This window comes from Syngnathus scovelli, chromosome 16 (genome assembly GCF_024217435.2).
Source record: "Syngnathus scovelli strain Florida chromosome 16, RoL_Ssco_1.2, whole genome shotgun sequence".
Lineage (NCBI taxonomy): Eukaryota > Metazoa > Chordata > Actinopteri > Syngnathiformes > Syngnathidae > Syngnathus > Syngnathus scovelli.
In genome coordinates this window covers 5,834,875-5,850,313 of record NC_090862.1, presented here as the reverse complement: position 1 = coordinate 5,850,313, position 15,439 = coordinate 5,834,875, and the positions used below count along the sequence as shown (strand labels likewise).

Below are 15,439 nucleotides of genomic sequence, written 5' to 3'. Positions count from 1 at the left end.
TTTTTTTTTTTGAAAATACAATTAGAAAATATGAACCTAAAACATGTTGGATGTAAAAAGAGTTATGTTTGAACATGGAAAGTTTATGTTTGTTAATTTGAAGGCAAACAACCAGAGAAAAGTATTCTGTTCACTTATTATTTAGTGTTCATCTGATATACAATAATAACAATAGAGGCATGTGGCACGCAACAATATAAAAGCATCAACCCGGAAGGTGGATTGTTGCCTTTTCGTCTTAACATATTACATGTGCTCTCTTCAATGCGGTACATACATACAGTGTCTTCACATGAGTGGGGACCCCCAAAGTCCAATGTCCCAAATAAGGGGCACTCGTGACAAAAAAATAATAGCGTTGCAAATTTGGAAATGAAACTCACTGTGGCAAAGTAAGTCGTCAGCTCAGCACAAGGTCATTAGCGTTATTTCATTTTGAACTCGCTATCACAGTATTAAAAATGAGGTGAATCGTTATTCTTTCTTGGTCATTCTGGTCATGGGTAATCTGCTAAAGTTAAGCTGAGGCAATGGAGTACCTCGTTGGTTGAAATTTGTTGTGCTTTTTTTTTTTTTTTTTAAAGTTAGGCAACTACGTATGCTATGAGGCTAACAATGCATGTAGACAAGACCTTGGTGGGGGGGGGGGTAAGAGGGGGCTTTGAAATGACAATTTGGACTTTGGAGGTTCCACTGTATTGGAAAAAATAATTTGGGTCAAGATTCACGCTTTTTGTGACAACATCATGTATTGAATGTGTAAGTAAGCTCGTCGACGTAGCTTTACTAAATAGGAGAGAGAGAGAGAAAAGCTCACCGGATTACCGCGACCTAAAAAAAAAACCCAACAACATCAAAACATCATATTTTCTGAACAGCATTTGAAACCATCAGACATGTCGGGGGCATTCGTAATGAATTTCGTCCAGCGTTTGAGCTCCGTTACATTACGAGGCCATTAACTGACAACAGCCTGCATTGAAACCGATCACATTCAAGAAAACAAATAAAACAGTTTTGTCACAAAATGGAACGACGCTAGTCCAAAGCAATGCACACGCATGGAAAGAAAGAAACACGGACGAGTCTAGCACCTCGGGCCTCGCACGGCGTGTGAGGGAGGACGGTAAGCGTACAAGCTTCACAAATCAACAAACCAGGGATCAGCACTGGTCTGCGATTGTCTTGCATCCAAAATTCAAATAACGATTGGACACTGCGGAAAATCTTTCTGATCGGCAGCCATTTTAGGTTTTGTCAAGTCCTCCGAGAGCCAGATTCAATTGAGCAAATGTTATCAGCATTTCAGGGTCGGTTACATATTTTGGAGCAATAAAAAATACATACACACACAGGCACAATTCTCTGAACATATTTGCTACTCTTTTTTTTTTTCTATCCTTACAGAAAACCTTGCAATGCTTTGAGTTTTGTCAAATGGGGCAAAGTAGATGTCACAGCTATGAGAGTCAATGTTGAAAAATGTTCCCCATCATTTAGGCTTGCTCTAACAAGCATTCAAAGCCCTGTTGTAAAGCGCATCCATCGAGTCTTCGCGGAATATTTGTGGAATGTCGGAGTAAGTCGGAGTAAGCGGGGTTTTGAACATGAATCTCAGAGATAACCACTTTTCCATCGTGCCGCTCATTGTGAAGCACATTTATTTGCACACGGACAAATGTTCACTAGACGGTCAATGTAACGTTTTCATGGAAATGTTGTTTCATTCTGTTTACAATTTGGGGGTTGAATCCTTTCGAGTGCCTCTCTATATACAGTGGACAGAAAAAGTCTACACACCCCCTACTTCCAAAGATGTGCTCAGAATTAATCAATCTCATTCAAAAAAGTTAAATGGGTGTCAACACACACATACTTCTGATTAACCCTAAATTCGATTCACCAGGGGTGTGCAGACTTTTTATATCCAGTGTATATAATCAATATACACGTATTGTAAGGAATTTAAATAACCAAAGTGTTTAATCCAAATGTTAAACACCAAATAAAGACAAGCACAGATCTACATACAAAAACTGAGATCACCAGTAGGATTAAAAAATAAGATGCAGTAAAGACGGATGTGAGAAACAAAAAAGAAATGCGTCGTTGGTGATAAATCTTTTCTGACTCTAAAGCTTTACGTGGAGGCTATTTGTCTGACAGTGCTCTAACCGGTTGGCATGGCGATAGGCACATCTGTTGGACTCGGTATTGCTTGGACGCTTTTGGAGTGGGTGGGTGCGCGATTGTGGGGGCGGCGGGTTAACGAGACAATCAAGTCGCCGCTCAGAGAACGAGGGGGGGGTGAGGGACAAGCAGATTTGGTACCTTAACGACGCCTGATGACAACCCGGCCACGACGAAACACGCTTAGGGATGAACAGGTAACAGTTGGCATTAGAAATGAGAAAAAGGCAACACTGCTGGTTGTGGTGGCTCTCTCCTTGCTGCTTGACCTGCGTCTCCCGTCTGGAGACGAAGGATTGGAAAAGGGAGGGGGGGGGTTACGAACAAGCAGTCCACCCAATCCGCGCGTCCCACCCCCACAAGCCCAACTCTGGCAACGCATTAAATGGGAACCTAGAACTCGGCGAACTCCTTGATGCACTTCTCCGTGATGGACACTCGGATCTCCTCCTCGTCGTAGTCGTCAAAGTTGCTGGTGTCGCCGGGGCCTCTGCACTTGGGGATGAATGGCGCTTCCACCTGGATCACATGATTACGCTAGTAAATGAGTGGATCGGACCGGGTGACCTTTAAGGGGTCACCTTACTTTGGAGACAGCCAGCCCTCAAGTCATAATCGACTAGAGTAACTTACTTCCCCACCACCGCTAAAGACTGGAGAGGGGGGGCTCACCTTCCTCTGGTAGATGGCGATCCAGTCAGTGGTGGCAAACCACTTGTGGCCCTTGATGTCATTGACTCCGTTCCTGAGGTTTCCAAAGCGCTTGGTGAGGTCCACCTGCAGCAGGTTTCTCAACATGTCCTTCAGGTCCGAGCTGAAATGCGAGGGGAAGCGAACCTGCACACAATCCGTGAGTCAGTGTTGCAAATGGAATTTTTTTTTTGGGATGACAAACATGGAAGGATATGAGGTGATCGGAATAATAAAAACCTCAGTGTGGATGAGAAACTGTTCCTGTGCACTTCACACACCGCAAAAAAATGACAACCTAATAAACTCACCTTCCCTGATACAATCTTCTCATATATTTGGATGGGTTGGTCTGCAAAGAAGGGAGGGTAGCCAGCGGCCATCTCGTATATGAGCACTCCCAAAGCCCACCAGTCGACAGCTTTATTGTAGCCCTGGAAACACAAATAAAAAGGTGCTGAGGTATCTTCAAAAGCAGCTTTGAGAATTGCGGTCAAATGCTCACTTTACTGAGGATGATCTCCGGTGCCAGGTACTCGGGGGTTCCGCAAAGTGTCCAGGTTCGGCCTTTCACTCTTTTCGCAAAGCCGAAATCTGTAACCTGCCCAAGTAAAAAGTGTACAGGATTCAATATTGATACTTTGAAGCAAAAAAAATGTGTCAGGCGATGTCAAACGGCCTTGCCTGGATGTAGCCCTGCTGGTCAATGAGAAGGTTCTCTGGCTTCAGGTCTCTGTAGATGAGGTCCAGCGAGTGAAGGTACTCGAAGGTCAGTACAATCTGCGCCGCATAGAAGCGGGCGTGTGGTTCACTGTGAGGAAAATAAATAAATAAATCCATACATGTAAAAATAAAACAATTTGTACACAGCAGATGCATTTAGGACAAACTAAGCAGGAGGGGGAAAAAAAATAATACCTGAATCTGCCGATTCTCCTCAAGTGGGAGAACATTTCGCCTCCGGGCACGTACTCCATTATCATGTAGAGATTGCTGTTGTCCTGTTGGCAGACGAGCAAGATGCTTAGCAAGACATAAAAAAAAAAAAAAAAATCAAATGGAAATGAGGCGAGCAGCCTGCTCAATAAAAGGCGTACAAAATGCAAACCTTAAAAGAGTGCTCGAGTCGCACAAGGAAGGGAAAGTTAACCGCCTGCAGGATGCGCTTCTCATTCAGCGTGTGCTCGATCTGCTTCAGCTTCACCACCTGATAGATGCCGCAAGACATTTTTTTTTAATTTTCATCATACATTTTCTCCTCTCATGTCTAGTATGGCGTTTTCACAACAAAACTTTTTCAATTACCTTTTGTTTGTCAAGTATCTTCATGGCAAAGTGCTGGCCCGACTCTTTGTGCTTGACCAGCATGACTCTGCCAAAGGAGCCGGTGCCTAAAGTCTTGAGACGCTCAAAGTGGTCCAATCCTGCCGTTTGCTGAAGACAGACACCAAGGACAATGAAAAAAAAAAAAATCGATAAATAGCCAGTTTCGTTTTACACCAGCAGAGGGCGCACTTGAGACTCCAACGAACATAACGTTTAGATCTGGTCTTACCTGGGCTGGATTCTCCCATTTCTTGAGGAAATCTTCTTTGGCTTTGGCAAGGAACTCCTTCACTGTGATGGGCAACAAAGAAATAAAATGAGAACTACTGGCCTTCAGAGCAGCTAACACATGCACGGCCAAAGACACGCCTGCGGACATATTCCAACAGCGTGATGGTATCATATGCAGAAGTACACTTTTTTTTTTTTTTTTGCTCCTTATCTTTATGAGCTGAATTATGATTCTCTGTGGGAACACGCTGATAATAAGCCCTTCTCCATTCATTGTTTAAAGAACGCGCTGTGGAGGACGGATGCAGAGCTCCTAGCACGCTTTTCATAGTTTGTAGCAACCGGGCAGAAAATCAACTGACGGAAAGCAAGAGCGACTCGTTATAGCAGGTTATAAAAAATAAATAAATAAAAAAAAGCGGAAAGTATATTGAGCATTTCAGGATCGTGCGAGAATGTCGGAATAATCAATGCCAAACAGCCCGCGGCTAAATGCAAGCGCAAAGCCAGTCATCTGCAAGAGGTACAGTCTCCAACCGTCACAGCCGCCATTTTGACTCTCAAACTTGGCTCACTGTGGACAAGTAATATCTTTGGTCACAGTTTTGAAGTTCTACAGTCAAACAAGAACTGGACCATACCAAAACAAGTCAAATTAAGTCAAACTACATTTGAAGATGCCTGATAGAAACTCGTCTTGGATCATTTCCACGCTCGTCAGTTCGCCATTTTGCTTTTGGCTACATTCCATTTACACTGTGAAATTAATTATGATAGTTACTGAATTCTCTGGCTCTTTGTATGGAGCAGCGACACCATTTTCCATCCCTCGACTAGCATCATACTTTTCCTTTTATCACTGGTAGCTTTTGGTAATGCCATCACACACACACACAAAAGGATTTGCTGGCATGGTGGAGACTTCAACAGTGAACCATTGAACAGGAACACACACACAGATGGACATTTAATTTAAACAAGTATAAGGCTTGTAAATCCTCCAAAGAGCAACAGCTGCAACAATCGGCTGAGCGAGAGCAGGGATTGCGTAAACACGTTCAGAACGTCCCACTGGGAGCAAGATGATTTGAGGAGTTGAGTGGAAGACAAAAAATAAATTAATAAAGGGTTTCCTGGGAAAGAGGGACCAATTGAGCTGGGAAGGTCAGAGATGGGAAGCTGCAGCGGGATTACTCCAAATTTCTCACCATCAGGGATGACCACGGGCACCTCTGCCGAACGTGAGCTCGATTCAGATGAGCGCGAGCTCGATTCAGATGAGCGCGACGACTCCTTTGAGGATTCCTTTGAGGAGTCCCGCTTGCTCGCATGTCTCCTGGAGCTCTTGCGGTCACACATGAGCACAACAGTCCCTCTCCCTACTTTTATTTTTTTTGGGGGGGGTCTTTCTCGGGTTCTTCCTCACAGCTTCTGACTCATTCCCCGCTTCCCAGTTTCTCCGGGTCAGTTTTACAGTCGGCCTCGCGCACAGGAAAACGAGCGTCCTCGCTGGCGTTTCAGCTCAATCCCGAGAACCGTCCAGTTTGTTGTCAGTGGTCACATGAATCAACTGGACCCCTGCTTGGTTTGTATCAATATTTATTCTGTATACAAGGTTCTCGCCTGCTGTTGCCTCTCACATCAAACACGCACACGGGGGGATACATATTGATGTGGTCATCGCGAGGGGGCGGGGCCTAGTTAGGATATCTATCCAAACCTGAGAGGAACTAGTGCGTAAATGTGGATGAGGCAAAGTGGACACAATCAGTTGGGACAGTTTTGAAATGATGTGCATTCAATGTCAAGTGTTTGGCTCAAGAGACAATAAAGACAGCCAAATATGGTACAGAGTCAATGCGGTGACAGGGCTTCATTGATCGATCCACCCAACTACCCCTCCCCATGAAAAAAAAAAAAAAAAAAAAAATCAATCCCACATTTCTCTTATGGGTCTCGCTGGGCGAGTGTGACGCAGGAACAAGCTCCACTTGTACTCTCCTATCCTTGACGTCGTCACAAGTTATCCCAAATCAGCGAGGTCATCTGATTAACCCGATTTCTGACAGTAAGTGCAGATCACAAGGGTTGAGCATACGTAACAGACGAGAGCAACGGAACTCACTTTTTCACAAAAAACAAGTTTGGCTCGTATTGACACTCACTTGACAATGACTGACTGATATCGCCGTTGAAAGTGTTAGTGGAAAACAATTGCTTACATAACAGTTGGCTAGACCGTGTATGTCCGTGCGTGTGTGTGTTCACATCCAAATACTAACAAGCATGGCTGCAGGCGCTTACAAAAACTCACAATGTGCCAACACAAAGAGAGCAAGGCTGACATCCACTGTAACACACACAAACATGACATAAGCTCCGCCCACTCCTCCCATCCGAGGAAGCTTTGGGTTGAACCTCGCTCGCTCTTTCACTTCCTCCACTGGGTCGGGGCTCTTCCTGTGAGCTCGGCCTCAGTTTTGTACACTGCGGTGCCGCAGCTCTTTATTCAACTGTGTTTCTACAAACCTTGACACTGTATTTTGCATGCAAACAAAAAAAAGGTCTCTGTTCTGTTATTATATATGCTAGAAAAAAAAGCACGTGTCTTGTGCGAACAAAGTTAGATTTTTACGGGAGGATTTTTTTTTTTTTTTTTACCTTTCCAAAAAAAAGTTGGTACATAATAGGAAAATAAAATAATCTTTAACATTAGGTCCTTTTCCCTCCTAATTTCACAACAACAACAGATTTACATAATCCTACCCAAGCAGAATATTAAGCATGCCAATTTGCATTTAGTTCCACATAATTCCTAACTAGCAAACAAGTGAAAGAGTCACACCAGTTTGGACGGCTGCGTCAAACATTTCCCTTCTTTCACACGTCCTCACGAGCAGCAACGAGGAGCCGTCGCTCATTTGGCAGCTCACACTTGAGCGTCACTCGCGATGTTATGAATAAAAACATAACACCGAGTTCTCTCGAGCCTTTGCCTGGACCCCATGAACCGTGAAGATAGCAATAACTCATCATACATCCATAGATTGGACTTTATTGCGATGTACAAGGAGTTATCGACAAAATCCTAATAAGGACAAAACTATGAATAATCAAAAGTTTTTATGACACCGATAGTTTGACTCTGGGACAAACCATTATAACGGAATGTCCTGGAACAGGGTGTGTTCGACCAAAGGGTTCAACAGGTTGGCGGGAGAACGTATGGCTCATTTCATTGGCCAAATAGCCTCGCAGTCAATTCTTCAGATTTTTCTATCTACTACAACCGGTAAAAATATTTCGCTCTCCAAGTACCACAATTATGACTCATATTAAAAAGCAGTATTGACGTTGATTGACGTGTTGATTATCAATGAGACAGAGGTCATATTCCGAAAAAGTAATATTATTGCAAGACATGGACAGTTTGACACTTTTCGCACTGCACTTAGCAATGCACAGCGTCTGTGTCATTGACAAAGCCATACATATATTTATATACGTATATGCAAGATACAAACAGCCTTGTTCTTGAACATGTGTGCTCCCTCACATGATGTTCAAGAGACTTCTCAACTCCCAAGTTTGCTTGCCCGGAGAGGATCATCATATGACTGCATTGTCCTGTCCTCCCTTGTCACTGCAATCACAATATCCCCTCACATTCCACCATTTTTACTAAAATCGCAATAAGACGAATGAGTCCCCCCTCTCAAGATTAGTGGGTTTAATTATTAGCCTGGGATAGACTTTCACAACGAAGAGGCCTAACTCAATGCAGGCTGCTTGTGTTGTCGTCATGAGTGCTACCTCTGCATGCACCTCGGGGCACTTTTAATCACGAGCTTTTGCCACAAAATCCGAGGAGAACACGAATAAAATCCTCGTTTGTTCAATGGAAGGTGCGGATCAACGGATAGGCCAGAAAGCCAAGCTGCACCAGAAGAAAACTTTGGGAGGAAAACCACACATATATATATATAAAAAAGGTTGATACAAAAATTAAATAAAATGGACTTACCACTCTCCATCTCATTGCCTTTCTTCGCGGTGGGCGTGTTGCCCATGATGGCAGCCTGTCAAGCGGACTCCTGGAGGTTCTGTAGCGACTTGGGTTTGCTTGACGATCACGCCGAGTAACAGTGCTCAATGAAGCTGTCCGGTTGCCCACTACCTGACCGTTATCATTCTCGACAAACGGCTCGTGAAATATTCCCCGTCTTTCTGACGACCACTGTTTTCACGGACAACTTTTAAAACCGAGCCTTGTGCTACAGTTGGCTAAGGTTAGCACGCTAGCAGGCGCGGCTAAGTGGGTGTTAGCTCGGGTTGCTTGTCAAATATTAAATTTTCAAAACAGCACTCGATTGGAAGTTTTGAAGCTATTCAGTTGAAGTAACGTATCCAAAGGTAGTCCAGGGGCATACAAAGAATATACGGCAGCCGCTTTTCGCTCCCCCAGTTTTTGACTAGCTGTTAGCCTGTTAGCGTCCCCAGTAGTCGCACACTGGCCTTGTCAAACCAGCCACTGTGTGTGTGGGCAGGCCCTTTCTTCTTTTTTTTCTGTGCAGAAACAAATACGGTATCCAGGTTAATTCCTCGTTCCGTCCACTCTTTTCTTTCTCATCCACGCACGCTTCGAATCCAGCCAGGCCGAATGCGGAGCCGACCGTCTAAGGGACAGTTCCCCAAATCAACAGAGCCTTTCCATTAATCTTTAGACCGCAAGGGAAACTCCAGTCATCCATCCACCGAGCAGCGCCCCTTGAAGGCTTCCGATTGGCTCATTGCAATGACAGGCGTGGAGAGCCAGCGCGGATTGGACAGAACTTGACATGCGAAGTGGCTACGGATATGTGATTGGGCAGGAACCCACCTGTGTCCCGCCTACAAGGCCTGCCTCTAGCCAATAGATAGCCCGACCGTAAGGGGAGCTGTTGTTTTTCTACCTTCTAATTTACCGGTTGCTCGAATTAATCAGTTTAAAATCTAGCGATTGACCGGTAATTATGTAGGAACTCAAAACAATAACATTATTATCAGTGTCGAATTAATAGAAGCATTTCGTGCAGTTAAAACAGCTACGGCTGCCCGATCCATCTGACTGGGCGTGACGTTGACAGGCTATTTTTAGCAACATGTGAAAACATACGGAATTACTCATAAATGTCAATCTACAGCTACACATACGTGCGTACACCATGACTCACAACACACAACTACAAATACATATTTTTATTTGGAACACAAAATGGCAAATTAGAAAAAAAACACATGGAGAAAGTAACAATTTCCCATCAGTGTGTCAACTTGCACAGCAAATATTGCCTTTTGGATGCAACTACAGTGCTGTAATTTTTTTAATGTGGTACAAATCTGCCGTGTGTGTGAGTGGTGGGAAGCAAAACGGAACCACACTTCCCACACTTTTTGAAGCGCTTGAACGAGGAGAGCAATTATAAGGCCATCGAGTCTGTACATTAGAATGACCCCCCCCCCCCCTTTCCCCCCACCACCACCACCCTCCAAACTTAACAAAAAGAACAAATGAAACGAGACACATCTATAAGCAGTCCATTGAGTTCTCTGGTAGTATTCCCAAAGGCGGGGCTTTGCCAGGAAGACAGGACGGTGGCAGCATGGAGTTGGAAGACGGGTCAACGTTCTCAGAGTCCTCCATCCGTTCGGCACAGCCTTCCCAGTTTATGTGGAACCTGGTGACGCGCGGATTCGATGCCAGGATGTTTCTCTGGAGCTGAACACAAGAACCAACACCAATATTTCAATACATTCTCAGCGGCGACCATGTGACTTTTGGAGATTAAAAATACATTCATGTCTAAATTGGTCCAACCTGTGTGTAGTCTGGCTTCATGGGCGGATTCTCACGGAGCTCCTGGTCTGTGTACTCGTTGTTGACATAGTAACCGATGCGGATGAACTCCTGGCCTCGGTATGTGCAGGTGATCAGCACGACGGTGACGCCTACGGCGTCGCTCTCTGGGATCAAGCCCGTCTTTGGCGCATCTGCCTATCAAGATAAAACAAAATATATTAAAAAATATTATTCGGGGGATTTTATTTGTTATTACTCATCTCCATTGTGTCAATTAAATACAATAGACAGTTAATTGTTGGAGCCACAGACTAAAATAAAACACGACTATATGACGTCACCTGGAACACAAACATATGTCGTCCAGCAGGTACTGGTCCGACCAAGACTGAGTCCAGGACTTGGTCATACTCTTCACTCTCTGCTGAGCCCACATAAATGATCTTCCACTCCAAGTCTGGACAAGCATAAAAACGATGTGATGTCATGTTACTCAGAAAGATGACGAAATTAGAGTAGAACGATATTGACTTCAATAACTCCCATCATGGCTTAATGTCTGTTTGTGTTTATCAATTCTATTAAAAAGGATGTTAGAGACTAATTCTGTCTCAACTTACATTTCGTCGACACCTCCTCTAATTTTGCATTAAGACGTTGGCCAGAAAATGGTTCCTTTTTTACAGTTTAAGAATAATCACAACTTTCTTACGATTCAAACTTATTTGAACGCAATCGTCAAGTAAAGCTGCTTTTGTTAAATTCTGGGAATTGTACGCACATACATTGCAGATACATTTGAATCGAGTTGAGAAAGCTTGCAGGTATTTTCATGTGACCTAGTAAAAATTGCATTAAATGAAGTCAGCTAGCCGTTAGCGGCTAGCATTTAAGTGAAACCATGACAGTAGCGCTGCTCACCTTCAGGCAGGTCCTCCATGCACTCAAACGTTATTTCGAACTGGAAGGGGTTCCCAAACGGACTCGGGTTATCCAGAACGGCCACGTTCAACACCTGTACCTTCGCCATCGTTGGAGTCGCCGAGCTTGTGCTAGCGTTAGCACGGTGAGGCTAAGCACAAAACAGGCGCTTCAAATACCTTTTTCCCGGGAAATCCTGAAAGCTCACTTGGCCGTCTGGCAAATACACACGTCGAATTAATTCTAAACGACACCAGACTTTTTTTTTTTTTTTTTTTTTTTACACAACAGAATATACGCAAGTCAATCGCATAGAACAAAGGGCAAGGCTCTGTCTTTTTCTCCTTATTAGAGCCCTAAATATTTGGAGTAAGATGTTACCCGCTCTCCCGCCGCTTTGACAAGCTTACCCAAAATGCCCTTCGCCGCCTCACCGAAAGACTTTAAACTTCCGGTTGATTGCAACTGAAATACGCCCCTTTGTGGTCAACTGTAGAAGTACACTCATCAGACAACGTGAGGCCGAGAACTGAATAGATTGAACTCCACTGACAATTTAAGCAATTTGGGGAGAATATAAACATTTATTTAACTACCTTAATGTTGTTTGAGTTCTTAAGTATAATGTATTTTATTCTATAAGCATGCATTTTTAAACCCCGCGCACCTTCTGCAGTCCAGGGGAGATTAGGTGCAGATTAGGTTTTAGAGGTCTTGCTTGGCTGCAGGTTTTCATCCCGATAAATATTCCAGGAATGTCACCATCCATTTCCCCTGGGTGTAGAGCAGACATCCGCCTGATGAGGGTGCTGTTTGACTCATCCCATTTATTAGACATTAGGCAGGTTGCTAGGTGGTGAGGTTCAAAAGCAAATTGAGTCCAACATCGGCGCTCACACCAGGAGAGAGCAAGAGAAAGATGGCTCGTTTCGAGAGCAAAAACAACTCATTCATTGAAATTTATCACAACAGGTTTCAGTGAGATACTAGGCGCGTTTGTGTTGAGTGTAACTCGAGGCTCCTGTGCTCCACTAAACGGCGTTTTTTGAAGTGGACTTTGCACAAAGGAGGATCTGTGCTGGTGCACGAGCGAAGGAAGCCAGGAAGGTGCGCTCAGGTAATGTAACACCGAGCAGGGTCACGTGATCGACGCTCAAAACCGCTTTCCCTAAAGAGGATGTGAACGAACACACCGCTCGCTCTTGAAGCAGGTGCTTTTTATTCTTATTCTCATTATTTTCATTCCTATTGGGACGCGTTGAAAACAAGAATTGATTGTCCGTTTACAGCCCGACCGATTGAGGTTTGTGTCATTTATTCTCTAATGTATATTTTTTTTGTTTAATATGCACGGCTAATCACCAAGGCAGCATTTGAGTGACTCACACAAGTAACTGTTCCATATTAAACTAAAAGAAAAGGTTGAATATCTTAATTTCCGCATATTCAGTTAATTTGAGTACAGAATCGACTTTTAAAAGCTTTTCCATTATTAACGTGGCATATACACCATTCAAAGCAAAAATTAACACTTTTCAAGAGGGGAAGTCAAACTAAACAACAGAGAAGCTCTGTTGATGTGGCTGCATAAGTGTGTAGACCCTCCCATCAATGTAGTTGTGACTGTGTTTAGGATTAACAAATCAAACTAAAAATCATATCACATTAACATTGCCAAAAGTTTTCTTCTGGATTACATAGTTGTGGTTTTGACTTGTACCCTTTTGTGTCAAAAAGACAGGTTGTCCACCTTTGTGGACTGATTTTATCTTTGGTGGTTTTGCGGTGATTAAGCTTGACTCACTGCTTGTTCCTCGTCTCTGTTTAAAATAGTCATCGGAAGCACATTGGTCTCGGCAGCATTTGTCAGCAGATGGACCCCAGCTGATGCCAGCCAGACCCGGTCCGTGCCTGTCCACCTGGCCCAGTTCTAGATATGGACAGGTGGCCTTGCATGCCTGGCATCGCGGTGGGGCGAGTCCTTTTTCTCCTCCTGGTGCGCTTCGCCAATCATGCCTGGGGTGAGTCACTGGCTTGGCACCTCTTTGAAAGTGTAATAATAATAATGAAAACAATCTTGAGGCTCGGTACCTTAGTGGCTAGCACATATGCCTCGCAGCTTGGAGGTCAAGGTTTGAATCCAAGACAGGGACACGCAATGACTGATGTTATGGCTTATTTTTTTTTTAATTCTAAGTCATGATGGTGGTATTTGATATGTTATTTTCTTAGGTGGTATTTTGTTTAAAAAGTTTGTGAACCATTGCACCTGTGCTACCATGCTCATGAATTACATTTCAAGGCAAAATCAATTTCTAGTCACTTTGTATTGCTGGCCGTGACAAAAGTTGAAAGGCGCATATTTTGCAAAGAAACACTGTAGCTTATCAAGGCATAATTAAATTTCTTCTTTTTGATCTTGGTCTTGCCTTCCCCCCTGCGCCCTTATCACGTTGCACTTTTGTCCTTGCTAACGTGACTATTTGCTCTGGTGAATTATTGACTCCGGGACTTGGTGATTCGTTGTTTTTTGTTTTGTTTGCAGTTTCCCAAAAGTGGCTCAAGTAGAAAGTCATAGCTGCTGAACAGACAAATTTGATCGTTTACATGAGCGTTGTTGTTTTATTCATATCTCAGCATGGCTTTGATTGAGCTGACGAGAAGGTAGCAGTGCACTCCACATTCCTCAGCCTAACCTCCTCCTCCTCAAAGTGGTTACTGTGTAGTTTCGTGATGTCACTGAGTCATCACATGGTCGCTCACATGGATAAAAAAAAAAAAAGGAACAGAAGCAGTGCGGGTACAACTTAGCCAAGCGAGCAGAACATGCAGCACTCTCTTGTGAGATAAAACGGCAACAATAAACTACTGTGGTTGCCATGACAACAAGATTTAGCTGACTTAGATAACAATGTAGCATGATTTCATTTCTCTTGCTTTCACGTTTTTATAAATTATATTTTTTCTTTTGACAGGGAACAACACTGTATCGAGTAACTTCGGATCACAAAATGCAACAGTAAGTGAAGCCCATTATTTTTAAAATAATACCTAACATGGGAAAATGGGTGTTTTTATTTATTCTATTTTTAAATGAATTTACTTACCAAAACTCAGTTATTTTTTTCCAATTGAGTTTTCCAGGTCATAGGTCACATTAACGGTTGAAAAACATTAACGGTTGAAAAAGTTTTGATTTTTTTTTTTCTATCTTGGTCTCATTTTTTATCTCATTGAAACCTGGCATTTAACAAGGGTGTGTAGACTTTTTATCCCCACTAAAATTAAGGCTAAGTTAACTCCGCGTTATAGCGTCCCCTGTTGGTTGGGATTTTCCTTGACAACCTGACAAAGCATTTTCCATTTTTTTTCTTCTTTCTATTTCCAGGAGACTAACATTGCAGCCATAGTGGCCCCCACCGTCACGTTGGGCCTCCTCGCCATAATCTTGGCAGTAACGGGCTGGCTGCTGTGCATGGTAAAGAAAAAGCGACAGACGGAAGGCGCGTACCGACCAAGCGCCGAGGAGCAGTGCGGCACTCGCAGCGTGGCCGCCACTGACATACTCAAGCTCCCCAAGGAGGAAAGACTAATTTGAGGATCTTTGTTGGGGGTCCTAGCGGTCTTCAATCATTTTCCTCTGCACAAATGAAAGAGGAGCTTCAGTATTTTATCACTACCTAACGTCTTTCACTTGAAGTGGCTTTAAACTTGCTTAGTGATATGTATTATGCACCATATAGTAAAACAACACCACAATGTCAGTGTCATGGCAGAGCTAGAGGGGGGGCCGCAAGGGCACTGCCCTCCCCACACACTCCCCGTGCTACATTTCTACCCGTCCCCCAAAGAGAATATTTAATAAACATTAATTAGCATTTTTTTGGGAAGAACTGTTTTGTTGTTTTGAGGACCCCAGTGCACTTGAACATTTTGTTACCCCAACACACTACTCATTACAAGTCACAAGTTTGAATCAACAGCTGTTTACACGTGTAGGACATTTAATTTTATCAATTAGTCTCATGGTGTCGTCTTTTTAAAGTTAATTTATACCTTTGTCTAATAAAGGACTACTGTATTTGTACAATTTGTCTTTTAATTGCTAAGTCATCGCTATATATGGGTCATTTATTTTTTTAAATTGTGGGTTATTTAACATGCAACCATGGTTGAACATGAAAACCTCCATGCTGAGAACCTCTGAAATAGCGTGGCACAGATTAATTGTAATTAACATGA

General features: G+C 43.4%; 3 protein-coding genes across 6 annotated transcripts; 1 reads left to right on the top strand and 2 right to left on the bottom strand.

The window, feature by feature from the left end:
* Positions 1-124: 124 nt before the first annotated feature.
* On the bottom strand, positions 125-9,204 carry LOC125983880 (cAMP-dependent protein kinase catalytic subunit alpha). 2 transcript variants are annotated; one of them, XM_068653435.1, is made up of 11 exons: positions 8,462-9,204; positions 4,436-4,497; positions 4,186-4,314; positions 3,989-4,087; positions 3,799-3,881; positions 3,565-3,691; positions 3,386-3,481; positions 3,192-3,314; positions 2,863-3,027; positions 2,584-2,709; positions 125-2,472 (listed from the first exon to the last, which is right to left on the bottom strand). In XM_068653435.1, the coding sequence occupies exons 1-10, from the start codon at positions 8,505-8,507 to the stop codon at positions 2,584-2,586; spliced, it is 1,056 nt and encodes a 351-aa protein (XP_068509536.1). In that variant the 5' UTR covers positions 8,508-9,204; the 3' UTR covers positions 125-2,472. The 2 variants fall into 2 exon arrangements, with proteins under 2 accessions (XP_068509536.1, XP_049601542.1); XM_049745585.2 differs by lacking the exon at positions 8,462-9,204 and adding an exon at positions 5,646-5,811 and having other exon boundaries at positions 125-2,709.
* A 456-nt stretch (positions 9,205-9,660) lies between these two features.
* Positions 9,661-11,632, bottom strand: LOC125983917 (histone chaperone asf1b-B). Its single transcript, XM_049745644.1, has 4 exons — positions 11,198-11,632; positions 10,618-10,733; positions 10,295-10,471; positions 9,661-10,195 (listed from the first exon to the last, which is right to left on the bottom strand). Exons 1-4 carry the CDS (start codon positions 11,304-11,306, stop codon positions 10,004-10,006), a joined length of 594 nt encoding a protein of 197 aa, XP_049601601.1. The 5' UTR covers positions 11,307-11,632; the 3' UTR covers positions 9,661-10,003.
* A 402-nt stretch (positions 11,633-12,034) lies between these two features.
* On the top strand, positions 12,035-15,287 carry crb3a (crumbs homolog 3a). 3 transcript variants are annotated; one of them, XM_049745662.2, is made up of 4 exons: positions 12,035-12,314; positions 13,031-13,218; positions 14,173-14,216; positions 14,586-15,287. In XM_049745662.2, the coding sequence occupies exons 2-4, from the start codon at positions 13,134-13,136 to the stop codon at positions 14,793-14,795; spliced, it is 339 nt and encodes a 112-aa protein (XP_049601619.1). In that variant the 5' UTR covers positions 12,035-12,314; positions 13,031-13,133; the 3' UTR covers positions 14,796-15,287. The 3 variants fall into 3 exon arrangements, with proteins under 3 accessions (XP_049601619.1, XP_049601618.1, XP_049601617.1); XM_049745661.2 differs by having other exon boundaries at positions 12,035-12,408; XM_049745660.2 differs by having other exon boundaries at positions 12,035-12,500.
* The last annotated feature ends 152 nt before the right edge of the window (positions 15,288-15,439 follow it).